The 27,416-nt window shown below is 35.7% G+C and overlaps 1 protein-coding gene across 4 annotated transcripts in view; it reads right to left on the reverse strand.

The window, feature by feature from the left end:
- LOC116171101 (sodium/hydrogen exchanger 9B2-like) overlaps positions 1–27,098 on the reverse strand; it is a 51,611-nt gene extending 24,513 nt beyond the window's left edge. Inside the window, exon 1 of one of the 4 annotated variants that reach the window (XM_031487776.1) lies at positions 26,949–27,098. In XM_031487776.1, the coding sequence (XP_031343636.1) occupies positions 26,949–26,985 (37 nt within the window). In that variant the 5' untranslated portion in view covers positions 26,986–27,098. Of the gene's footprint in view, positions 1–18,582; positions 18,756–26,948 lie in introns of those variants that run through there. The other 3 variants (XM_031487781.1, XM_031487777.1, XM_031487782.1) reach the window with 3 other exon arrangements.
- Positions 27,099–27,416: the final 318 nt, after the last annotated feature.

Raw genomic sequence — 27,416 nt, forward strand, 5'->3', positions numbered from 1 at the left:
AAATAAGTCAAAAATACTCACTGCTTTGTTGTAATAATCCAAATTTTTGTCTGAACGCGCCTGTGCAGATGTGATAAACGACGAGAACAAACACTTCTCACAGAATTATTTTAAAATAACGACACTATCCTGTATACAACTTTCTTCTTTTTTTTTTAAATCACCAACACTGGTTTCATGACGTATTGAATTGGCAGCTCGGATACAAACTTTAATTTCAACGAAGACACAATTGGAAAATCAACTCTCTTCTATAACTTGAAACTAATTGCGTAAACACTGACTTTGGGCAGCAATCGAAACTATTCCTAATCATTTTTTCTTAATTTGGCAAACTGTAGACTTCACCGGCTGACTACCGGAAGAGGCCGCTGCGTAAGGTCGGCGCGCCAAGCCTTTTAGTCCCGGCCACCTCCACCACAATTTTTCATCTTCGATAAGCGAGAACGAAATGCCAGTTATTTACATCGCACTTCCGTAGCTACAACTTTGCACATGTGCCACTGTTTATCTAAATCAATTAAACGTTACTTTGATAAAATCCCCTTATCAAACATTTGCTAAATGATTCTCAAACTGACGCAATTATTCCTTTACCCACCTGTTTCTTAACTACCAATAAAATTAAATAAAATACATTAATTAGGTGCCTATTTGTAACAAAATTCCACCATATTTCCTGATCCAACTTTGAAATTACGCTACTCACGCACATTCTTTACAAACACAGGAAGGCATACCCTTATTGTCGGTATTATTTCAACCTAAAGAGCCATGCCTTCTCCTGGTGTAGAAAGCATTTACATACACAACTATTATCACCCGCATGCATTTGAGAAAAAATCATCCACCGCTTTTTCGACGGAACGTAAATCTACCTGCTTTAGTTTTTTGCTTTAGACCATTTTAAGCAACTTTTAAAGAATACATTTTTACGTCGGTATGTATGTGTGGCTAGGCCAGGTACCACCCGAGAGTTTGACACACTTGCACACGCAATGTGATACACCTATCTTAAAAGAACTATTTGTACTTTTTTTTAAAAATTGCTCTGTCATAATAGTTTTTTTTTCAAAATATCTCATCAGCAGAGCTGCAGATATGTCGGTCACTTCGATTTCGATTGTAGAGTAAAGTTCGGATAATGTGAAAAATTGATAGGCATTTGTTAATTATTAAGTCAAATTCGTTATTGAATTAATTATAATTTGCCTTTATATTATAATTATAATATAGATATTATAATTCAAGAAACTTGAGTGTGCCTCGAAATAAATGTGCCTCTCATCAAGAGCATACAGCCACTTGGGGCGTAATGTAAGGACATGACTTAATTAAAATTTAGACTGCCGCAATTATGCGTTGCGCTCATGTTCATTACTTACTTTTACTTAAAATGTAGCCTGGAATTATGTTTGCCCGAATATGCGAGCAGCTAACATTGATTAGATTAAATTTAGCTCAAAGAATTCTGTTTTTTTATTTGCCTATTTTGTATTTTACTTTACACATTAATTTTATCATTTCATGAACATACTGCAGAGAAATTTGTGCTGGTTACGGGTATAGTTGTCAAAAGTTTACTTCATTTGTTAGGTGAGACTAGAATAGAACCTTAAATTTTGGTTTTGTAACCCGCAGATCACTTCAGTCGTTAATACCAGTTCGCGTTTCCGAAGCCAATCGGCCCTGAGTACTGCAATTTACCGTGCAAGGAATTAAGGTTCAGTCGACAAAAAAGAAGTGAGTTGAAACTCCCTCACAACATCAGACTTTGCATTTACTGTCCACGTTCGTGCAACCAAAATAAATATTCGGAACATGAAACCTTACACGGTAGAGTAACCCAGGTATAGCATCATTGTCCATTAAACTGCTTTTTCGTATTGCCGTATTGCGAGTGCGTGGTGCTTAGCTTATGCTTGGAACAAAAGCATGAAAGGCAGTTGATAACGTGGTCTTAACCCGAAGTTTAATTTATAGATCTTGATCATTCGTTCATATTTGTGGAAGGTATTGAATTGTTTGCTGTATGTAATTTTTCATGTTGATTTCAACAAAAGGATTTTATTGCACCATATGTGTTTCACATCCTGTTACACTTCACTCTTTTTTGCTACCTACTCGTCCTAAACTTGTTTTTAACCAAGACTGCAACAAACTTTGTGTATGTGAATTTATTGTTTCTTTTAATCATTGCTTTAAACTTGATAATTACATTAAACGGTAAAACAAACTTTTGGCCGTTTCAGTGTTTTATTTTGCTGTCTTTAGCTTTGTTTACAATTAATGTAAGGTAGTGATGCTTTAGATATTTGATCACGCGCAACTTTTTTATTTCAAATTTAAGCGGGATGTTTAGTTTTGGAGTGAATATCCATTCCGGTGACAATTTTTGAACGCTTTCGGGTTGATTTTTTTCCGTGTTACTGTAGTGTGAAGTTAGCGTAGAACCTGGAGGTTTAAGATATTTTTAGGTTTTTAGAGGTGTGTTGAAAAAATAACCTTTCGACGAAATTATGTAGGTAAACTTTTTATTAACATTATCGAAAATTTCGATCTTTTCCCCAAATTTTTTTTTATTGAAAACGCCTAATTAAAAGTATACCATTTAATAATGTTCATTACCGTAACTCGGGGGCTTATTAGCGTTATACCCGTGATATTTTCGTCTACGAAGCTCAGTGTATGTAAATAAGTCGACGGGCTTCTGGTAAAACTTCGTTCTTCTTCCACCGGAAATACTTCCTAATAGAAAGCAGATAGAAACGAAGTTTGGCGCCCAAAAAGTTCAAATTTGTTGATCTCATTTTATGAAATACTAAGGTAGAATTTTATTCAATTCGCAAAAAAAACGATCTGTTAAAATCTTTGGATAAACAAAATTTTTCAAATAAACATACATCCTACGTGAACAGCTATAATTAAATCATTTACGTTCGATTGTTACATTGCTATGGTGATTAATATTTTGTTTACTGTATCATTTTTCTAGCGGGAAGTTAAGCTAATATCCATCTCTTTTAGGAATTAAATAATTGATCTTGAATATTCGCGGAAAACATCGAATTTCAATCTAGTATTTTGACGTGCTAGCATAGCATTGTCGAGCCACCCGTGAAAATGCCAAATTTGTTTGGTAATTATAGCAAATTAGATGTAGGAGATTAACGTAAATTATGCATCGACCCACTCAACTAAAGGCCGATCAATGCAAATATAATTAATTGTTCGATTCAAGGTGCTTTGGGTATTTGGTTATGCAGTACAATTTCAATTAAATTTTCTGTAATACCTAATTGTTAATGGTATGCAAAATCCCAGTTGTGGAAAACGATCCAATTGAATTTCAGAGTACTATTTAATGCGTTTTGTAAGCATTACTCGCAAATGATAGTGTAGGATACGGAAATTAGTGATAGGTATTAGGTAAGTCTAGTACATATTACAAGTTTAACCCTTTTGGGTAAGTTTCACTATTTACTGCCAAAAAAGTATCCTGCAGGTGATGTTGGGGTTGCAATCATAATACGCAGAATTTGACATATGTACGGATTGACTTCTTAAAAACAGTGTGATACAGTTTAGTGAGAATTTTGCTTGGAATTTTGCTTATTGCATATTCTAAAAATAGATACGTAACAATAACTTTGTGTGAGTCAATGCTTGTTGTACATTGAAAGGAAATTAATATTATTTCATTTATTCGTAACTCAAATTGGATCTTTATTTAACCGTAACGAAGATAAAAGGGAATTAGCAATATAAACAATCGCGGTTAGAAATGCAATTGATTTCCGACGTAAATAAAGTAAATTGTTTATACCGCAGTAGGTACATGTGTATATTCGGGATGAGTAAATGCAGCGGGCCATTGTATAAGAGCGGGAAGAGCGAGTTAAATACGTCTGTAGTTACCGAATGTTGAATGAAAATAAGCTTATGATAGCGCCTAGTTAATTATTTAAACCATTCTTAGTTGTAAGCGTTTATTGGGTCAGATCTTACAAGTGTATATAGTGGAAAAGCAGGATTCGTTAATCGCCGTTACACAGTGGCAAATTTACACCGGACATTTTCGCAAAGCGTCATTAGGTGGACCTCGAAGCTAAAAATTAAGCTAAAAGCAAGCCATTATCCCCATTGAACCAGCGTCAAGCTGCGGACGAAGATTTTCGCAGCAGTTCCGAGGAAGAAAGTTGAAAATCTCCATGGCGTAACTCTGAGAGGATTCTATAGTCGGTCCGTGCAGAGCAAGGGGGCATCCTTTTTTCGTTGCATAAAGAAAATCGTTTATTTTTTGTAATTTTTTGACCCATTTTCCTGAATGATTATTAACAAAGAACCGTCACATAATCGAAAAATTAGCATCGAATTGCGAAACCCATTGTGCAGTTAATAAATTCCAACAGAATGGGTTAATCCAAGCGCAATCAAACATTTAGTGATTTCCAATTCTGACTACGAGAAATTCGAACAGTACTTTCGTACTTTCGCGTGAACCAAAGTTGGGTGGCCTTCAAGTTCACAGCGAAGGAACATTTACGATAACAACGAATAATACGAGAATTTTAAACTTGCGGAAAAAAATCATCGTAATCTTTTAAAGGGGAATGGCCAAAAAATAAAATCTATATGACTTTCGCAAGTCTGCAGTGATCCAACTGAAATTCTAAGTGAAAGCATCCATTTATTTACGGGGCTCGGGCGTTTTCCTTTTTTTAACCATTTGGATCAACAAAGTTGACCAGTCATATTTCGAGTTGAACGATCTACCACTAATTTACTGTGTAAATAAGGAAGCCATACTTTTGTATTTTTATTTTCATATTCAAAATAAACCGATTGCTTTAAGGATATTCAAGAAGAAGTTATATCACTGACTTTTGTGTTATTGTTATTAAGCGTCGTAGGCCAAGCGGACGTTTGGTTTGAACGCTCTAGGAATTGCCCCCTCCGTTGTCAGGACCAGGATCACGGATTAGGTGACCAGCTAATTTCTGGCCCAGTGGGAACAAGCAACCGGATTCAGACAGTACAGGGCCTTTTTAACAGGATCCCTTGGAAAATCTGGGTCTTCTAAGCACCGGCAGAATATCGGGTTTGGAGGAGAGCCCATGTGCTGGTTCTGTGGAGTTGCAGATGAAACTACCGAGCATATAGCTCCTTGGAAACAGTTATCTGGAATCGGGGAGGTTAAACAGGGTCCTATCCTTTATTGAGCGGAACGGGCTTTGAAAATAGTTGCAAAAGAAAGGGGATAGGCACAATGGGCCGAGACAGAGGTGTTTAATTTATTCGAAGACGCAGTTGGAGAAAGGGGAAATGTGTTTTAAATAGCAGAGAAAAAAGTTGATGAATTGTCATTTTAAATTTAGTTATTTATTCTAAAGTTAATTAGTCATTTTTTAATTAATTTATATCTATTTCTTGTCTACAACGCATAAATAAGGGAACATGTAAATATGAAACGTCTACTCTAGTCAGGTATTGAGTAAAAAGATTCTTTTTTTGCAAAAGTTAATTGGTTCCGTAGTTACAATACCATGTGCGTGATAAGCAACGCATATGTTTATTAATACAGGCGTCGGAGTAGTGTCGAGATGTGGTTTCTCTTTTAAATAGTAAAACGAAGGAACCTTATAAGTTAACTTTCAGCGGAAGCGCTAGTGTACTTTTATAAAACAGTTTTTCCAGTACCCGTCAAATGGAGTTTTTCCACCATCAAAGAGCCAATAATACTGTACCTAATTGTAATTATACGAAGTCGGTGTCTTCTCAATCCAAATTCGAGTGCAGTGCTATAATTGAAATTTTACCTGCTGTCTTATGCTTGCGCCTCATGTAATGCAAATCGCAGCTACGAGCATAGATTTTGGATTATTGACACTTTAAGGTAATTAAAATTTCTTTAATTAATTGTCCTATCCATCGCTTGTTGCGTGGTGTTATTCTGGCCCTGAGTGTCTCCTTTTCCTTCAGATTATTTGATTGATTGATTGATTGAATTTGTTCATCTGTAAATGGTTGGTTTTGTGATTATTCGAGCCCAAATTACGACCTAGATCAGAGTTTTCATGTTAAATTTTTCTATTTCGCACCCAGAATTATATCAGGTGTTAATTAAAAATTTGTTAATTCTTTCTTTGGAATTTTAGAGGTCCTCTCAACCTCAACCTCAAATAAACGATCTTCCACTAAAAATAAAAAAGGATCTTAAAAATTGCATTATTTTGGTTCAGTTCAGCTGTAGTTATTCGGTTTATGGAGACATCCATAGAAAGCTCCCTACATTTTCGTTTGGAAAAATTCGTTAAACTTTAACGCGGCTAAAATCTCCAAGTCTAGACGAGAGAACACAAACACTTAAAGAAATGTAACAAACCTTTGACTGCATGCATAATAATTAAGAGTGGGTTTAATGTCATATCAATCCCGAGAACAACTAAAGGCACAACGCTTCCGCCTGTAGGATGCGCCTATTTGCATGCAAAGCAAGTTCGCAACATCCATGCACTTAAAATTGGCATTCTGCAACAATTTTGAAACCGACTCGAGTCACGGCAAACCTATCTTTTGAGAATCCACTTTTCGGTCTACACCTATGACACAATTGGATTATTTATTGTCTGGTTTATTGCCGTTAAATTGTTGTAATGTAGTTTCTATTGTTGTAAGTATGTGGATTAAATTATTAATTGCTCACGTTTATTTTTATTGCATTTCCGCTTGAGTGCGGTTTCGAAATATGATGAAAAGATAATCATCATCGCCAGTTTTAGTTTTAGAATCCCGCTAGGATCTCTGAGATGAGTTGTCATTAATTGCATTCCTCGCGAGAATAATTTTGCACTAAAACCATAGCAAGGTTAACTGCTCCGAGTTCCGTGTTAATTGCACGTTAATTGCTCGTTTTGCCTATCCATCCATCGATCAGTCCACTAATGAACGAAAAGAAACTCCCCAACTTTCGCTAGTCGACTTCCAGGAACCACTGCTAGTGAAAATAAACCGAACCAAATGTAGAGTTTGCGAATGCGCGTTGATTGAATTAGACACGAGGTACGAGCACTGGACAGTTCACTAACAATTTAATGAGTGATGACTATCTAATTTCGGAATTAATTTTTCTGAAATTTCAGTTTTCCTGCAAGTGGAGAACCCAGAACTGTCTTATTAATTGTGAAATTACTGTGCTGGAATTATGGCAATAGTTGCTCTTTCCAATGTGCGCAAAATTTTGGTGTATGTCACCATCGTCAGCGAGTTAAAATTTCACATCGTGAATCGAGTGGCCAAAGCGATTATTCAGAAATTCTTGACCACACACCGTAAATGACAATATCTCTTGAACTGATTGCCGGAAAAGAGAAAATAATGATGGTTGACTACATATACAACAGTATTTACAGTACCTATATTTAGGAACACCCTGCATAGTAAATATAACTTTATTTCCATATCAACTACCCCTAGCTTTCTGGGTTTTCCACTCGATTACGGGATACTTGGCTATAGCGTTTTACGAAAGAAAATGACACGTATAACCCATTAAATCTACCTAATCCCTCGGACAGACTGGCACTACCAGCTTTCTCACGCAATTAATGGACTAATGACACACTTTGAAACCATTCACTTACAACATAGAACGACCAAATTATTGGGAAACCATTGACTTAAAGCAATAAAGCAGAATTTTGGAGTAACCATCCCTCTAATGAAACCAACCTGTATATATCTTACCTTAGCTTAAAATCGTTCCAACCACCAAAACCTAATGTGCGCCTACACTCAATATGTACAAAAAGCGAATAAATTTAAACGCTTTGACGAGCTCCCGTTACATCAATACCTATAATGATCGAAGATCAAATAATTTATAGGGTCTCAGAGGATTTTTTATGTGGGGTTTCTTAAAAAGGTTCCGAAAAGAATTGGAGAGGATCGACAATCGGCAGAGAGTTAAAGCAGCAATTCTTACATTTTATTTGGGTGGTTGTGGCATTTCTAAACAATTCTCGTGTTGTGCAATATTTTGTACTGTAGCTTTTTAATTTATTAGAGTAGTTGGATTGATCCCGTGTGTCATAAATCACGTTCTTTGTCAAAGTATGGAACTGTGTTGCTAAGGATCCCTGGTTCGAATCCGGGTTCGGCAATGGATATTTGTAAATGTATAGTGGGTTGTGTTGGTAGAGCAGCCTTGGCTGAAACCCCGCCCACTCAAAATAAAGGCAAAATAAAAATAAATAAAATGGTTTGTTGAGAGGAGAATTGAAAACTTTGATTTTCTTTATATTCCTATTTCAAAAAGTTGATTGGTTTTTCAAAGGCTAAATCTAGGAAATTAAAAATGGAAATGTAACTCGTCCTCCATATTAACTGGTTCTTCTAGTCTCTAGATCTTAACCACCATCCTCGAAGGGTCGAATATCGGAATTAATATGGTTGAAAGATTGTAAATGATTTTTGACATGACTTAGAAAGCGTACCACAAGTTCATTTTACTTAAAGTTGAAATATCTATGCAATACACACTCTCATTTTTTTTTCTTACATTATCATTTCCCGTCGAAACCTGGCGTCGGCAAATTTTACTACGTGATATTTGCACAACGAAAGATTCCATGACCTGGTGCATTGCAGATCAGAAGAAGACAGAAATTTCCCAAATTCAAAATAGGGGTTTTAGGGTTGCACCATGTTAGGGGTGGCGTCAGATTTCAAGTTTTTGGTGCTAGTGGAGACAGTTGGAGCTTGCTTTTGGATGAGGTATATAATGGAGGTAAAAAAACATGACAGTGGCGCTACGTTGGCGAAGCGGTCAAAATTTACTTTCAAATCGAAAATAGCGGAGCTAATGCTATTTTGACCACACAAGCACCCATCAGTGAAGAAGGTTCATTTTGCTGCAACTTGTCACGTAACTGCATTATTTAGACAAACAACCAGATGCCGTTAATTAAATTTCATCTTTCTCCAATAAATTAAACTAATCAACAACGATAAAAATACTTTGTTTGCATAACTTTACGAATTAATTGGTACCAAATTCCGTTCATAATTGAATGATCGGACTTTAGGTAGGTCGCGTGATAATGAAATTATTTATAGGAAGAACAATGTATTCTTGCAGTTTGATAGCCTTTCTAATAATCTGGCTGAACAACTCCATTTTATCAATTGCTCCCCTTATACAAGGTGCCAATTAACATTCCAATATATTTTTTTAATAAAAGGACACGATAGGCAGTATCAAAGGGATCGGGATATGTTTTGAGCTATGTTTTTCCACCGGTCATTATTTTAACCAAATGAATCTGTGTGGGAGAGCAGCTATTGTAAAGTTTACTCTAATTTTTATGACTTCCTTTATTTAAAAAGCAAGGAACTAAACGTCACTGAAATTAGATTTGTCTGAAATGAATGATAAAGTTAGAATAGCAAATTAATGAATGATTCTATTTATAAAAGAAAGTTAAGTATGGTACTGTTATATCATGGTAATTTATATTGCCTTGAGTATGTTCTTTGAGTTCAAACAATTGTGCATTTACAACCCTACTTCATTGCTTTACAACAAACGATCATCGACCAGTCAGTGGCGCAAATAGGTGCATGTTGCCAACAGTTATTTTACAAAAAATTATCATTACACTCTCTCAGCTTGAACTGAAACCGGAATGTCAAAAAGATGGTACAATTTGGACGATGCCTCACCAACAATTTTGAAATTCCAGTGATTCCACAAGAGATATATTAGCTAAGTACTGCAACCAGTTTATGAGGCAAAGCTTATCAATTCTGACTATACTGTTTGATTATATCTATCAAAACAAAATGTTTGGAGCATTTAACCTTTTCTTTATCAGTAATCGTTTCCGAGATCCCTGAACTTTTAGCAAACTGATTTCCTGGCGCCCCGAACGAACAAAATTTCCACGATGATAAAAAAGATAATGGTTTAATAAACCTGGTGGCATTATCTTTCCTAATTCGTGGGGTATGCTTTTTGCTCTTTAACATGCAGAATGACATGATTTTTTGACAGTGTTCAGTTTTCATGAGCTAATTCTTTCAGTTATTTGCATGCAGTTATACTTTGGCGACCCATAACTGACCTTAAATACAGCAGTTGTGACAACTTTACCGTTACCCTGCATACATTTGACAATAAAATAAATAAGGTTTTTTTTAATTAAGCAAGTAAATAGTAAGAATGAACAGGATTGTTATGAGTTATGACTCGGCTATATCTTTCTTCAATTTTTTATCATCTTTATCCAAGACCTTCCGTTATGGTTACTAGTTTTTTTTTTTCAAATGAAAAGTATTACCGTTCTTTACGATGTTTACTCTGAATTTCGATGCCGTTTAGAACTAGTTGCAGAACTAGTTGTACAAATAACTATTTTATACCTTCTAAGACGTCTGCCACTATTAAAGCTACACTTAATATCATCTGCCAGGATATATTTTAAAGTAGTGACAAAAAGAAGAATTTTTTATGTATAATTTTTATACGGTCCTCATGGTTTAGTTCAGGAGTATTTTTCCCTACATTGAAGGGCGTCTTTCGCTACCAACGCTGCACTCGAAATCGTCTGCCATAGCATATTTTTGAAAACTATGAAAAAAATGGGACTTCTTGATACAAATCTTTTCCGTGACCCTTATAGTTTGGTAATTTAGTTGATCATCTAAAGAAGTCACCTATTCAGCGCTGTCCCAAGTTAATGCTGCCACTTACGACTGGCAGACGAGTGATTTTATTATTAGTTTTCAACGTACTTTCAGCCTGTATTGTCGAATTTTTTGTCGCTTATGGTTTAGTTACTATGTACGCTGCCTCCCGGTCTATAAGTAACGTTACTTCAAATATTGTAACGTTCCGTTAAATATGTAACTGCACTGCGCTCTTAGTGTGTTGGGAGTAGTTGGTACCATTGGTATTAACATGACTTTCACTTTTCCTTTTGTCGTGGTAATGACAGGTGTATCTTTGCGAATAATGTCGAGTCATCACGCTAAAATTGTTTAACTAATTATCTAAGCGTCTTTACGCGAATGAGACAGAGCTGTATTCCTCTTGAGGTAAAGCGATTTTTATATAATTCCACTTTGTTTACACGTTTCTTTTTAGGTTATGCTCTATGTGTTAATTTAATTACTTATCTTTGTTTTATCCTGTAATCTAAACCCATTTATTAATGGCGTACGTAGTTCGAATTAATTGGAATTAAGGTCTGATTTTTCACATTGTAGTTTTTGGATATATTTTTCTTTGTACGTTACGAGCATTGGGTTGATTGCATTAAAGAAGTACCGTGTTCTGGATGAAATGCAAATGCTCGCATTCGAATTGAAGAATGCTAATTGTCGACTAGCTGGAACTGATCTATTACATTGTATCTAAGATGGAAGAATCGCTACGCAAATCTTTATCGCAAATACTGGAAAGTGCAAACTTGAAGGTAACCTGTCGATAATAAGGTATGGTTTAGGTTTAATTGATTTTTATATAATTACCTGGAATTCATACAATATTTCTGAAGGTATCCGCTCTTTCAGAAGAAAATGAGTTTTCAATTTTCATTTTTCATTTCTCAAATAAACGAACTGATTGCGGCCGTCGCGTCGTCCCCGGGAGAGGAGGGGTGTCGGGCGCGTAACGAAATTTCGGCATAAGATGCGCGTACGAACCTGCTTCCGGAATTTTCCTTACTTTTTCCGTTTAGAACGTGAAGGTGACGCGTAGAATACTGCCGTAAATACATTCCTCCCGAAGGGCTGCAATAGTCACGTGAGCGATTTGAAATGTTTTAATGATGACGTCACCACGAAGTTTCCCGAACGCGTTTTTAATTACATTTGGGTTTATTTTCAAAAGGAAGAGTCTCGAGGGAGGCCTCAAGAATTTTCAAAAAAATTGTCAATGGATATTTTTGGAATTAATGGAATTTTTTGCAGATTTGGAATTCTGGTGTAGGTACACATTTTTGCGCAGTGGGTTACCCTTCGAAGAAAGTACGATTCTGTAGGTAGCCAGCAACACAGATAGACAGATGTGTTTACGTTTGGGGTATTTTTTGGAAATGCAATAAAAATGAAAGTTAGAAGATTGCCCAAACTTTCTAAATACCTACGTTTTTTAGGTATGGCAAATTCAGTTGGTACCGCGCAAATTAGGCAGTTGGGTCTAATTCTATTGTACACAAGTATAAAAATAGGTAGAAATGCTCTTGAGGCGCACAGGTAAGATATTATTAGAATCGAAAAATAAAAAGTTCTCTCCTACAACGACCATGACGCACACGAAAATAAACACAATTAATTTGAGGACTTCGCTAATTATTCAAATTAACGTGTCATGCTTCAGCATCCCGTGACTGTGATTAACACCCTACCCCGTTGTTTAATTTAGCAGTAACTGCAATACAAACGTTGTGCATATACTGTTATTGTATGTAATATGATGCTAACAGAGCTTGATTGACATTAATCTCCTTGAAATTTGTTAAAGTGCATTTGCATTACAGAGAACGTTATAATATGCAGCAGACCGATCTATCTTGCTGCATTTCGACTTACGAGCGTGTTCAAAATTGTGTTGACATTTTCTCTTTTTGTGTGTTGACTGAACTATGAAATTTCACAGCTATTTTCTCCAATGGGGAACTGCAATTGCAAACACACTGCATTCATATGCACCATTACTAAAAGTATAGTTTACTTCTTTTCACTCGAGAATTTTTGAAACCGAAGCTTCCTTTTCTTTACCGATTCTGGTTTGAGTTACGTATTAATATAAATAAAAATTAATAACATCGCACTCTGTACGATAATGTCCCAGATTAGTTGGGATTGCATAGGTTATATGGATTACCTACTATAATGAGTGATCTCCAGCTGTATCACAAATTTCTTTCGAGCTGAAAGGTTTAACTACACTGAATGTTTAATCTAGAAATTTTAAATTTTTCATTTGTTTAAATAAAATTACTTTTAGTCCAGTCAAATAAGAAAAAATAAAAACATTAATCGGTAAAGATCTGAATTTTGGTACACATGTTCATTAGTGTTCCCTATTGGCCATACTAAAAGTCCCCGTCAAAATCTGTTGCGCTCGAGGCGCCATCCTGGAAAAAAGGAGCACTTGTTCAGTTTCTTGCCTATGTATCGGCAACAATTATTGATACGGAAAAATTTGAATTTTCTTTCGAAATTGGTTTCTAGTCTATAACTTTTGATAGAGAAGTCTAATCGAAAAAGTACGAATTGTTTTTGATTCTACTCCCCAAAATTAATAAGAAAAAGTATTTTCCCGAGAAATGTTGGTGTAGTCGATTTTTGGTAAAAAAAGGAAGGATATACACTGCCTTTTTTGAGCCCCGAAAAAAAATTGTCTCAGATCGCCCTGTAGAATCCATAATTTCAAACAGTTCGAAGATTAGGCCACTAGTTCAAAAGTTACAGCCCTTTGAATTTTCTTTCGAAATTGGTTTCTAGTCTATAACTTTTGATTGAGAAGTCTGATCGAAAAAGTACGAATTGTTTTGGATTCTACGCACCAAAATTAATAAGAAAAAGTGTTTTCCCGAGAAATTTTGGTGTAGTCGATTTTTGATAAAAAAGGAAGGTTATACACTGCCTTTTTTTGAGCCCCGAAAAAAAAATTGTCTCAGATCGACTCGGAAAAAAATTTTCTTATAGAATGTGGCCTGTAGAATCCATAATTTCAAACAGTTCCAAGATTGGGCTACTAGTTCAAAAGTTACAGCCCTTTGAATTTTCTTTCGAAATTGATTTCTAGTCCATAACTTTTGATTGAGAAGTCCGATCGAAAAAGTACGAATTGTTATGGATTCTACGCACCAAAATTAATAAGAAAAAGTGTTTTCCCGAGAAATTTTGGTGCAGTCGATTTTTGGTAGAAAAGGAAGGTTACACTGCCTTTTTTTGAGCCCCGAAAAAAAATTGTCTCAGATCGACCGGGAAAAAAAATTTTCTTATAGAATGTGCCCTGTAGAATCCATAATTTCAAACAGTTCGAAGATTGGGCCACTAGTTCAAAAGTTACAGCCCTTTGAATTTTCTTTCGAAATTGGTTTCTAGTCTATAAATTTTGATTGAGAAGTCTAATCGAAAAAGTACGAATTGTTTTGGATTCTACGCCCCAAAATTAATAAGAAAAGTGTTTTCCCGAGAAATTTTGGTGTAGTCGAGTTTTGGTAAAAAAAGGAAGGTTATATACTGCCTTTTTTTGAGCCCAGAAAAAAAAATTGTCTCAGATCGTATCATGAAACATTATGTCATTGCTAGAATGCTTTATCGCAAGACAATACTGTTCATTTTTGGGTGCTTTTACAGCTTTCGGTGTAGTCATAAAAAAACGGTCTCCTTTCTATAACTACGATACGGGGCCTAAACGCGTTCTGACGCATTCAACGTGAGATTACAGCTAAAGTATTGGAGATACAAAAAAATGTAAATACTCTTTTTTATAGGGAATTTAGTAAACCATATTTTTCATGTAAACTATTTCTTCGTATCAGTAATAGTTGCCGAGACATAGACAAAAAACTGGAAAAGTGTACCGTTTTTCCAAGATGGCGTCTCGAGCGCAACAGATTTTGACAGGGACTTTTAGTATGTTCAATAGAAAGTCCCAATAAATGTGTATACCAAAATTCAGATCTTTACCGATTAATGTTTTTATTTGACCAAAATTGCGCTAATTTGACTGGACTATTTAACTACACTGACTATTAGAAAATTTAAGATCGTGTTTCCAGATCTTAAATTCTGGATGCCAAAATCATCATCATGGTCTCCAGCATAGAGTATTACTCTATGTCTCCAGTGAACTTCTGAATAGTGAAAGGGTCAAGAGGAGATGTGAGTATACCATTAATTCCTTCACTGTACGGTTATAAATTCAATGACTGTACGAAACAGTAGCATCGCCTTCTAACTATCGACTTTAACGATCAAGAATTGCGGTTCAGAGTAAAGTCAAAATCTTGACAAAATCTTCTGTTAGTAGTTCTATTATCCATTCAAGGTTATGTTTAAAATATTGTAATTTTTAAATTATTACTGCATCTAAATCACAGAAACCCGCTAATATAAACTTCCTAATTACTTAAGTGATTAATAGTTATTTATTATATAAGACGATAAAGGAATATTTTAACCATTGAGTGAATTGTGTGATGGTTAGTTTCCCTTTATCGTCGTGTATAACACAAAACTTCAGTTCATAGCAGAAGCCATATAAATCATTGTAAAGCTTCTGACAATTCTATATTTAATTTGGACGTCAAAAATAGCAAGCTTAGGCTCTTCCGTTGCGATCGTTTCCATAGAAACAACATTGTCATATATTCTGAAGGTCATTTTATAGCGTGCTCCGCATCCCATTTGAAATAAGAATGACAGATGTCATTAGAATGCATGATCAACTGTTTCACTTTATCTATCCTTGCGGTTAAAGTGATCACTTTATCTACCTTCACGGTTAAAGAGTCACTTAGCCACTCATTTAAATCTATTAAAATGTCTATTTTTAAAGGAATTAATTACGTATTTACCTTTACTCTCTTCTCATTTGTAGGAATTTTTTGATTGGTATACGTAATTATAAATAGGTTATTATTTTATTGAAATTCAACGGTTTTTTTAACCTGATCACTATCTTCAATAGTAGTTATAACAATTTCTAATCACTGTAACAGCGAATTAATAGAAAAAGCATTATCTAATCTTAAGTTGCGGATTAATTACACAAACTCAGCCACTTCGAAGATATTTTTTGTTGGGTTAGTAGGTCAATTGGTCAACTAGTGCAAATCCAGACGCATTCACCGCTGTCTGTCGCCAATTCTGGCACTTTGCCCGGCCGTCAGTCTGTCACTCAATTAGGTTTGCTTTTCTTCTAAACTACTTCGGGGTAATGTCCATGCAAAATCTGCAAGAGCAGGTGTTAATAAAAACGTAATTGTTGTTTCATTTAAAGCTGAAGGAGTTTTTCCATCAGTACATGGCGTCCCAAATTCGAGGGTAACCATTGGGATTTCGGAAACAGTAAAAGATACAACTTCGGTTATATGGAGACAAATTTGCTCTTGTTGGGCCGAATCTAACGCCGCTTAGAAGGAAGTGAAGGATTTTCGAATACTTTCAGAGAAAAAAAAAAGAAAAAAAATGGAAATTCGCTATTTCTATTTTATTTTCATGTGACTTTAGTTGAACAGATTTTTGAAACAATCGACACTTTATCAACGTAACTGTTCTTCACTTACAAGCTGGCATGATTTGATATGAAATCCCACGTTTCGGTTGTTAGGAGTCTATGTCAATTTCTTTTAAATACGGACCTGCATTTTTAGCGTAACACAACAAAGTTGAGGTAAAGCTTATGTGCTCGTGTTTCCGTCCGTCCGTCCGTCCGCTCCATCGAGATCTCGGCCCCTGGGCCACCTAGAGACTTCGGGTTTTCGCTAATTGATAGCTGTTATGGTCTATATTTGCCCAATTCGATCAGTTTCATTTAACTCCATATTTTGCGCAGACTGCGCAATGCCAACTTTCATATTTATGGGGATATTTCTTTGAAATTTTAACCACAGGCGCTTCTAGTAAAGGTAAACATTTCGCGCATAGTAAAAATTATGTGGGCATGCGCAGTGACTGCGCAATGCCAACTTTCTTATTTATGGAGGTATTGCTTTGAAATTTTAGTAAAAATAATGTGTGGGCATGCGCAGTGATGTGTGGGCATACTGCGCAATGCCAAATTTCTTATTGATGGAGATATTTCTTTGAAATTTTAACCACAGGCGCTTCTAGTAAAGGCAAACATTTCGCACATAGTAAAAATAATGTGTGGGCATGCGCAGTGACGTGTGGGCAATGTTACAGTAAAATTACCAGTAATCTATGTTTTTTACGTAATTTACAAATATTTTTGTAAAATTACTTGTCATTTATGTTTTTTTAATATTCCATAAACCTTTTTGAAAACAAAATCACTTGTTAAATAATATTTTTGGTGTATTAAATAAAATACCTAAGCAGTAGGTATTTCGCCATCACGCCTCGGTTGGAAGAAGTTCCAAATCGCGAATTAGATGCTGTATCATCTTCATTAAACCAAACTAGATTCAATGGTGAATCGCTTACGTTGGTAGTACCGTTGATGGTCTGTGGTAGTACCTACCGATCAAAATTTATCAAATAGGTATTACATCTATGTAAATTTACAAAAACCGTTTTTTATGTAACTTACAAATCGTTATTTTACAATCCACATCAGAGTTAGGGACATTGTGGTGATCGATGCTTAGTAGATAGGGTGAGATTTTTCTACAGGTGTAGGTGGCTTTCATTGGAGATTAATGTACAGGGTGTTTATATAATTCAGGGTATCTTGAAAATGTTGTATGTAGTTAGGTAAACAGATTCGTCTATGCGTAGGTAGATAGTGTGAATTTTTCCACAGGTGTACGTACTATTTTACATTTTAGCAACTTGAAAGAAGTTGATTTTGAGTCTGGTTCTTGTTTCTTTTATGTGGGGGGGGGGGGGGTAAAATATTTACTGAATTTGTTCTTGTATTGCCATAATACTTTATTGATTAGTAATGGATGATTCCACTGTTAAAAAAATTAGCATAATTGGTTTTACTAGGTAATCACAATTACATTGAGTTGTACTGGGGTCAAACAGCCGGAAACTGCCGCACATAATAAACACAAGAAAACAGGGTATGATAATGAAACAACCGAAAACTAGGCGCACAGGCCCTGGAGCGGAGTGCTTTGAATAGAGGGAATCCGGAGGGGCGAGCTATGAAATTGCGAACCAGAGGCGCCTTTGCATCCTCGAAAGGAGGGTGTAGCAGAGGGAGCTGAGGAGAGGGGTGGGGGGGATCGTCCACTATCTCCCTCTCCACTATTTTAAAGCGGGGAAGTCTATAAACTTCATCTCTTAAAAAAGAGGTACTAAATTACAATTTGATTGAAGAAATGCTTAGATGCATCGACAGACAAAAAATTGGCTCTGTTGCTACTTTGGCCCATTATTTGTTATGTGAAGTTTTAAAAAAAATGGGTTGCTTAAGCGTACATCGAGCTTTCTAAATTATGAGCGGGTTTTTTTCTGAAATTTAACCCCGGAAGATTCTGAAGCAATTGTGACCATTTTAAATGTTGTTTCTTTTATATTAATTTCATGTCTGAATCTAATCATACTTTGCTACGTTGCTTAATTATGCGAAACGAAATCTACATAATTTCAAATCATTGTCCGCTTGATGCAGTAATTCAAGTGTGTAATTGCGTATACTGGGGAAACCCAAAAATTTACCGACTACGTTTTCAAAGCGTTTTAATCCTCATACTTGAAAATGCGCTCAAGTATAACATCTCAATTATAAAATACAAGCCCGACATCCTTCACCCCGGTTTATCGTCGTAAACCAAAACAACACGAAGGACGTTTAAGTATTACTGTTACCTTTAATTAAAAAAAAAACAAGAATGGGCGGCAACTTTACGCTAATGGCATTAAACTTACGTCCTAATTGAAAATTAACTCTTAGTTGAGCCATGGTCACCAACACTAAGTAGCACTGTACAGTAAATACGCGGTATAACTGAACAGTAGTGGTAATTTAGTGAGTTATCGAACAAGAGGTGATAAGCAATATAAAAATACATGGTTAAGTAATACGACCACATAACCAGCCAGATTTGCCAGCTTCTTTGGTATCCTTATACCAAGCAGTTGAGGGTGGGTCTTATATTTCACACTTAACGATAGTAACCGAACTTGGCGTTGTTCCATTGCACCACTTTAACAAAACATAGACACAATGCGTTTTTTTACTGTTATCAGACAGACTTATCATTATGTTTGTATAATTATTACTTATATTATCTACTATTTATAGTATCGAATGTCTGTGATAGTTACGCAGATTTGTCATAACATTTCACTACTAACAGTAGCGTTAGGCACAAAAAATACGAAAAATTATGTTAATCCCATTTTTGGTACCTATATTTGTTAATAGCAAGGTAAGTATATTGAAAAAGATCCCCTTCCTCCTCTGTCTTCAAAGGTCGCGGACGTCCCCAGTAATAATAATTTATAAAAACTGATTACTGAGTGGAATGCTTACAAATCGTAAAGCGAGCCCCTTTCATTAACAAAACAAGTTAAAAAGTAATCGTAAACGATTTACATAAAGCGCATTTCCACTTGCATTCATTTCCCATTTGTAAGATGCAACTTCTGTTAAAATCGTAAAAATCCGCCCACAAATATAAAAGATAGCGTTGCACATGGGCAATCCATTGTTGACGTGCTACTTCAATTTCAGTTTATGAGAAGAATTTCATTTCAATGCTTTTCTAAATAAGAAAGTTGGAACTGCGCATGCGCAAACCTAAATTTTAAAACTAATGTTAGATTTTCTTTTGTTCCAAGCGCCTAAGTATCAAATTTCACTTAAATAGTTCCATAGATAAAAAAGTTGGCACTGCGCATGCGCAAAATAAAATTTTGAAATTGGCGCTAGATTTTCGTTTATTCCAAGTGCCTATGTATCAAATTTCGTTTAAATTCTTCCATAAATAAAAAAGTTGGCACTGCGCATGCGCAAAACCAAATTTTGAAATTGGCGTTTGATTTTCCTTTATCCAAAGTGCCTATGTATCAAATTTCGTTTAAATTCTTCCATAAATAAAAAAGTTGGCACTGCGCATGCGCAAAACCAAATTTTGAAATTGGCGTTTGATTTTCCTTTATTCGAAGTGCTTATGTATCAAATTTCGTTTAAATTCATAAATAAAAAAGTTGGCACTGCGCATGCGCAAAACCAAATTTTGAAATTGGCGTTTGATTTTCCTTTATCCCAAGTGCCTATGTATCAAATTTCGTTTAATTCTTCCATAAATAAAAAAGTTGGCACTGCGCATGCGCAAAACCAAATTTTGAAATTGGCGTTTGATTTTCCTTTATTCCAAGTGCCTATGTATCATATTTCATTCAAATACTTTTATAAGTAAAAAAGTTTGCAATTCGGTTTATAAATGGTCGAGATGCGAAAAGGGCACTGTGAATTTTGAATCGATTCGATTCAAATTTTGGCATTGCGTATTATATGGCTAAAGCTATGCCCATATTGAATTTCAGGCAATTCAGTTCATAACTAACGGAGATGTAAAAGCGATCGAACATTTCTAAACAAAGTTATCGTTCACACGGACAGATAGATGGACAGACAGACAAAGGAACAGACGGACAGACCAACAGGCAGGCGACAGATAGCAATGCAAAATTATAAACGATCTCTAAGATCGTTAATAAACGGCAAAAGTGTAAAATTATGGAACATGTAAAAAACGGTTTTTTGTTTTTTTTACAATAACTTTTTTTGTAAGCGTTACAGAAAAAATTCCTTCCTTGGTACAAGACTCGACACCATAACGAACCAAATAGCGAAAAAAGTAGAACAATAGCTCTTAAGATAAAAAACTAGTAGCGTCGCAAAGTTAGCGGACGGACGGACGGACGGACAAAGTGGCCACAATAGCGCATTTTTTTTTTGTGGAAATGCACTAAAAACAATATTTAGACAACAATGAAAAGCGAGTTTCAAAGCTTACGGAATATTAACAGTTAAGTTAAGTTTGATTTCCATCACTTTGATGTATTAGAAATAGAGAATGGGGTCTAGTCTGTCTCTATTTCTACGAACTCAGTTGCTCCCCATTACTTTACGGATTCGCAAATTATGACCATTCATGTCGTGCAGAAAAAACTCTACAAGCCTGTGGTCCGGCGGGTTGCTCACTATGGATTCGAGTGTTGGCCCACTTGACTCGATGGAAACTGGTCAACGCCCACGCGGTAAACCAAGGACACGATCGATGGACTGGCTTGGTGAGGTATGAGGAAACAAATGGAGACGGCTGTGTAGAAGAGCGGATCCTGCAATTGTGCGAGAATAACGCCAAGAAGAAGAAGAAATCTTTGACTTTCACCTATTTTTTAACGCATAATCCCCGTTACGATAAATGCAATTTTGGGGTCCGAAAGCCATCACCATCGCCGCTGACGGAGTTTGCTTGAACTTTTTGAAACTTGAAGAAATTGAATACCGTCATTGTTCCTTAGTCTCTGGGGTGAAGTAGTGGAACCAAGTCTCGTCTCGAAATTTGCCGATTACGTTTTTAGCGCATTTCCACAAAAATAAAAAAAAAATGCGCTATTGTGGCCACTTATTGTGGCCACTTTGTCCGTCCGTCCGTCCGNTACCGCTTACAAAAAAAGTTATTGTAAAAAAACAAAAAAACCGTTTTTTACATGTTCCATAATTTTACACTTTTGCCGTTTATTAACGATCCTAGAGATCGTTTATAATTTTGCATTGCTATCTGTCGTCTGCATGCTGGTCTGTCCGTCTGTTCCTTTGTCTGTCTGTCCATCTATCTGTCCGTGTGAACGATAACTTTGTTTAGAAATGTTCGATCGCTTTTACATCTCCGTTAGTTATGAACTGAATTGCATGAAATTCAATATGGGCATAGCTTTAGCCATATAATACGCAATGCCAAAAGTTGAATCGAATCGATTCAAAATTCACAGTGCCCTTTTCGCATCTCGACCATTTATAAACCGAATTGCAAACTTTTTTACTTATAAAAGTATTTGAATGAAATTTGATACATAGGCACTTGGAATAAAGGAAAATCAAACGCCAATTTCAAAATTTGGTTTTGCGCATGCGCAGTGCCAACTTTTTTATTTATGGAAGAATTTAAACGAAATTTGATACATAGGCACTTGGGATAAAGGAAAATCAAACGCCAATTTCAAAATTTGGTTTTGCGCATGCGCAGTGCCAACTTTTTTATTTATGGAAGAATTTAAACGAAATTTGATACATAGGCACTTGGGATAAAGAAAATCAAACGCCAATTTCAAAATTTGGTTTTGCGCATGCGCAGTGCCAACTTTTTTATTTATGGAAGAATTTAAACGAAATTTGATACATAAAGCACTTCGAATAAAGGAAAATCAAACGCCAATTTCAAAATTTGGTTTTGCGCATGCGCAGTGCCAACTTTTTTATTTATGGAAGAATTTAAATGAAATGTGATACATAGGCACTTGGAATAAAGGAAAATCTAGCGCCAGTTTCAAAATTTTATTTTGCGCATGCGCCGTGCCAACTTTTTTATCTATGGAACTATTTAAGTGAAATTTGATACTTAGGCGCTTGGAACAAAGGAAAATCTAACATTAGTTTTAAAATTGAGGTTTGCGCATGCGCAGTTCCAACTTTCTTATTTAGAAAAGCATTGAAATGAAATTCTTCTCATAAACTGAAATTGAAGTAGCACGTCAACAATGGATTGCCCATGTGCAATGCTATCTTTCATATTTGTGGCCGGATTTCTACGATTTTAACAGAAGTTGCATCTTACAAATGGGAAATGAATGCAAGTGGAAATGCGCTTTATGTAAATCGTTTACGATTACTTTTTAACTTGTTATTTTTTTCTGATGTTATGTGAACAGATATAAAAAATAAAAGACACTTTTTCATTGCCATTTTTTGAGCTCTATAAGACACTGTTGAGATATTTTCAAATCATCGTTTCATCAAGTTTATTTTTTTAATTGATGGGAAGTAACCGGCCTTCGTTAGGGTTAAACTAACAGGTTTAACTGTAAATTGTTTTATTCTATTGCTTTATTAAGAAATCTTGGCACATGTCGCCATTTAACAATCCAAGGTTTTCTGGACTTTTTTCATCTCACATTTGGTTCCACTGACGAAGAGTCGCGATTGGCACTCGAAATATCTGGACTTCCAAATAAATAGTTGAATTTACATTCATCGATTTATTTTTTTTCTATTTCGATTTTTAAATGTTCTTATTAACGCACTGTTTTCCGCTCAAAACAGTGCGTTAATGAGACCTATTAACGCACCGTTTTTAAGTTGGTATTAAAGAGGAAAACCTAAATTCACTGCCCTATTTGACATTCGATTGTATTTATTTACAAATTATGGTTATGTTTTGATATACAGAAAGACAAGATTCCCTTTCTATTTGATTAAAAGCGAGACATGTAAGGCTGATAAAGTGTTAATCAAATTACAAGAAGAACAATATGAAAAAACCACAATTACTTTCTCCCAAAACTGAGAAGGGAATTAAATATTACGGTATGTAGCGTAAGAACCGAGATATCAACAATGTGGGGCTTTGAGGTAAATTTTTACATTAATGATTAATGCCTCTTTTTGTAGCACGTTCAACATCTACGTGCAATCTGTGACCATTGATTACTAGTACGAATAGTGTACCTATCTTCCAAAAAAGACCTACAGGTTATAAAGGAGATTTCGAATGGGGAAAGGATGACAACGAGGATACCTTCGGAACACATTAAACAATATTTTAAAGAAGCAGCTTATTGCTTTTAGCAATTGTTCTGTGTTATTAATATCGTGAGCCTGATTTGTGTAGTATTGTTATGCTCCTAAGATGAAGTGACAATCCGAAGCCGAACCCGTCCTAATGAGTGACACCTATCACGTAACAACAACCCACTAAGGACCGATCCGTTAGTGACCGTTAATGGCAAATCGCGAAAAGAAACCTTTGTTTTTCTTTTATGTCAGTCACCAAGATAAGTAGAAGCAGTGTCATATGGGCGAAATCTGTTAGCTGTTAGCTTTGTCGTTAATCGACAGTGACACGACTGAATTTCACAACTTATATAAAAGGACGAAGGACTGTATTTTGCCTTTATGAATTGTTCCACAGTTAATGTACTAATTTCTGAAGTTTATTAATTAAAACAAAACTGATGAGAGTGTATTTAAATAAGTGAAATATTTGGGACGTCGTACTGCCAACTTAATACAACCTGCACTAATACAACTTCTATATCAAAATTCCCTAGTTACAAAAAGTTACTATAACATCATTTTGATAAAAATTTCTCGAAAATATCTTCTCAATAGAAAAAATAGTATAAGAAACTTGTTTCATAAGACGCCCCATCGCACTCGTTCATTAGAAAACTCGCCGCGAGCGGCTCGTTTTCTAAACTTGAACTCGTGCGTTAAACGCGCCACTTATGAAACTTGTTTCTTAATATACTATTATATAGCCCGTAAAAAAGGTACATACTGTACCTATTGAAGTAGCATGTTTTATTATGTATACAAGGATGTACGACACGCACTAAAAACAAAAGTTGGACATTGCTGGTTTGAACAGGATGGTGCACCCGCGCACAACCAGGATACCTACATATTATCTATTTTCCAGGAAGCGTGTGCGATAGATATTCTCGCACGATTAGCGCGTTGTGCGTGGGTCTAACCATCTTGTTAAAACTAATAATTTCAAATTGATGATGATTTCTCTGAAAATCTCTCAACGGTGTCTTGTAGAGCTCAAAAAGTGGCAATGAGAAAGTGTATCATTTATTTTTTATATATTCTGTTCAAATAACCAGAAAAAAATAAAAAAACGAAACAGGAAAACTTCGGGTTTTCTGGCATATCTTCGGAAGTAATCCGAATTTCCTAGTTTTCTTTAAAAAATGATAATAATTGCGCATCTTTTCATTTATGTGACCATCGTCTTTTGCGAAAAAATACATTGCCGTTTGCCCTATGGTGCGTTCTACCTGAGACACACTGTATTTGGTGTTCTGTTCTACTATTACTCACAGAAAACTGAGCTTTGACTTGGACAAACCATACCTCAGATCCAATAAGGTGGGTAGCGAACGGTAGTACGGTATATTGGTGTTTGAGCTAAAGCGTTTAGTCATGCATTGATGTCGCCGTCGACGAGTTGCGGGTTTTGAGGCGGGAGTTGCTGGTGTAGTTCCATCTGATGTTAAAGCTTCTCTTGGTGAGCTCATAGTAGGGCACATATTTCGACATGTAGTTCCTAGGGGGCCGCCATTGTAAACCCAATGGTGGTTACACACATGAAAAATGTGCCAGACGAATTCCGAAAATCAGAAAGCAGTAACGCGTGCTGACTTCAAAATATCAACCGGATAAATTTTCATGTGGCCACACAGGGTTATATCGGGTGAACGCGCTGCTCAGGGTGTTTCCGAATACGTGTTCATTTTTTCTGCGAAATCTCAAAAATATTCACGAACTGCTCTATGTGCAGGTGCACCATCCCGCTGTATTCAACAATTGCGCTACGAGGATATCATCAAAAACATCCTCTAAATCCGTAGCGCTTTGATAAATTATGGTGGTAAATAAATGGCCCTACCATTCTTGTAGAGATCGTTCCAAAACTTGAAGTGTTTGAAGTGTTCATAACTGTTCCTCACGCCATGTTTAGAATGGACGTTTTTATTTATAATTTATTTCGTACAACAGCGAAATTTCCCGATGCGGATTTTACCATCTTTTAGTCGTGGAACGATCTCTACTGAAAATACCAGCCTATTTTATTAGTATTAAAGCCAAAACTGTGTTGATACTTTGACGTTCTATTTAAACTTGGATTGGTTCCAGACCAATAGTGGACATTTCATCCATTGACGATGCCATTATTCGTAATCATAGGATGTCATAAGGAAAATGAATATTCTCTTTGCATTCTCTTCTGTACCATGAGCGACCTGCCTAAGTTCTTCATAAATCTGGTATTTATACGCATGTAGGTAATTTTTGTTTTTGTAAAATACACTGTGTTGTTAATTTTGGTATACCGTTTTGTTCAATCTATCGGATTGATGTACCGGGATCCTCAGTAACGGTCAAAAAACATTTTGTACTGTTTGACATTGCCGGTCTTGTGTTTTTTCCTCGCGACATTGGAGCGTTATACTTTTGCCCACCAATTAACTGAGTGATATGATAATAATTAATAATTTTCTCTATCAATTATATTTTCTAAGGAAGAAAGGTTTCACATGGTAGGATGTTTCATATCACTCAAACTGAAACCCTTCTTAATACATACGGGTTTTTTTAATCGAGCCCGAAAAAAGGTAAACCGCCATCATACAATTCAGAAGAAAAAGGGCGTTAAGAATATTATATCGGAATATCAAGGCGGCATTTAAAAAAAATTAACTTGATGATTGTTCCGCGAACACGAAACGTCGTATTAAAACTCTTCCACCTTAAAGAGCATTACCAGAACAATTATTTACTGATGGCCCGTTATAATTGACAGGCGCGAAATCAGAACGAGAGCTGGACTAAGAAATTATACAACTGTGTTGTTTTGAATCATATTATTAAATAATATGTCGATATATCCTAGGGTAGGTAGTTCACATCCTTTGTTTTTGTGCCAACCACAAATTAATAAATGATGATGTTTTCTAGTGAAGCAAATAACAAGGTCGCAATCAAATAGTTTTGGATACTGACTTGAAAAGCACGTAAGTTCGAAATCTGCATGCAACTTCCTGGTTTATGAAGGTTACACTCACCCATTACAAAATTCAAATTATTCTCGGGCAGATTGTGTCCGATCATGAAACAAATTTCTATAGAAAATGACTAGACTTTATGCTAATCCCTTGTAAGTAAGTAACTAACAATGAACGCACTTTTGGAATTACACAAGACGCACTACATTTAGCTATATGATCAAATATCTTAATTAGAGCATTAAAAACTCACTAAAACAATTTAAAGATGTGACAGTATCCCAAATTCCTTTTATTTTTCTTAAACCTCCGTCGCACGAGTTTTGGTCATTGACTCTGCGTGTTTCTGTTTAATTTTCTAATTCCTCTCATTTACAAACTGCTAATTATTGTCACTGTCAGTGCCCGTAAACCATTCAGTGCAGTGCATAATTTTTGAAATGGCTTCTTCAAGCAATTTTTTTGTGCGATAAGTTAAAGAGTATAGATACCTGAAGGAACGGTCAAGAAACGTATTTTGCTGTACATAATTAGCTGTTTGTAATCCGATTATGTTAGTTAGTTAGTTCCAGAATCCTCATTTCACTCAATGTAAGTTAAAAGTATCACTCGTACACAACACACACGCATACCTACTTAGAACTCCCGACTACTTGAAAGAATTGAATCTAATGTGCAGGAACTAATCTGCACCCTACGCTCATGACCATAGACTAGATAATTAATAAAATACGGTCTCATTACTTATTACAAATTAAAGGCAGCCGTCGCCGAAAGATTTTTTATGCAATGGTTAAGAGCGTAGATGGAATAATTGGGGGATTGATATAATTGGTCGTACCAGAGACTTGCTATAACTAGACTGCGCAAGGTGTTTTCGACACAGTATGCAACACACAATGCACCGCGGGGCAAAAATCGCTGAGATGATATGCAATATAATGAAATAAGCTGTTATT

The sequence above is a fragment of the Photinus pyralis genome, unplaced genomic scaffold, assembly GCF_008802855.1.
Source record: "Photinus pyralis isolate 1611_PpyrPB1 unplaced genomic scaffold, Ppyr1.3 Ppyr1.4_LG5, whole genome shotgun sequence".
Lineage (NCBI taxonomy): Eukaryota > Metazoa > Arthropoda > Insecta > Coleoptera > Lampyridae > Photinus > Photinus pyralis.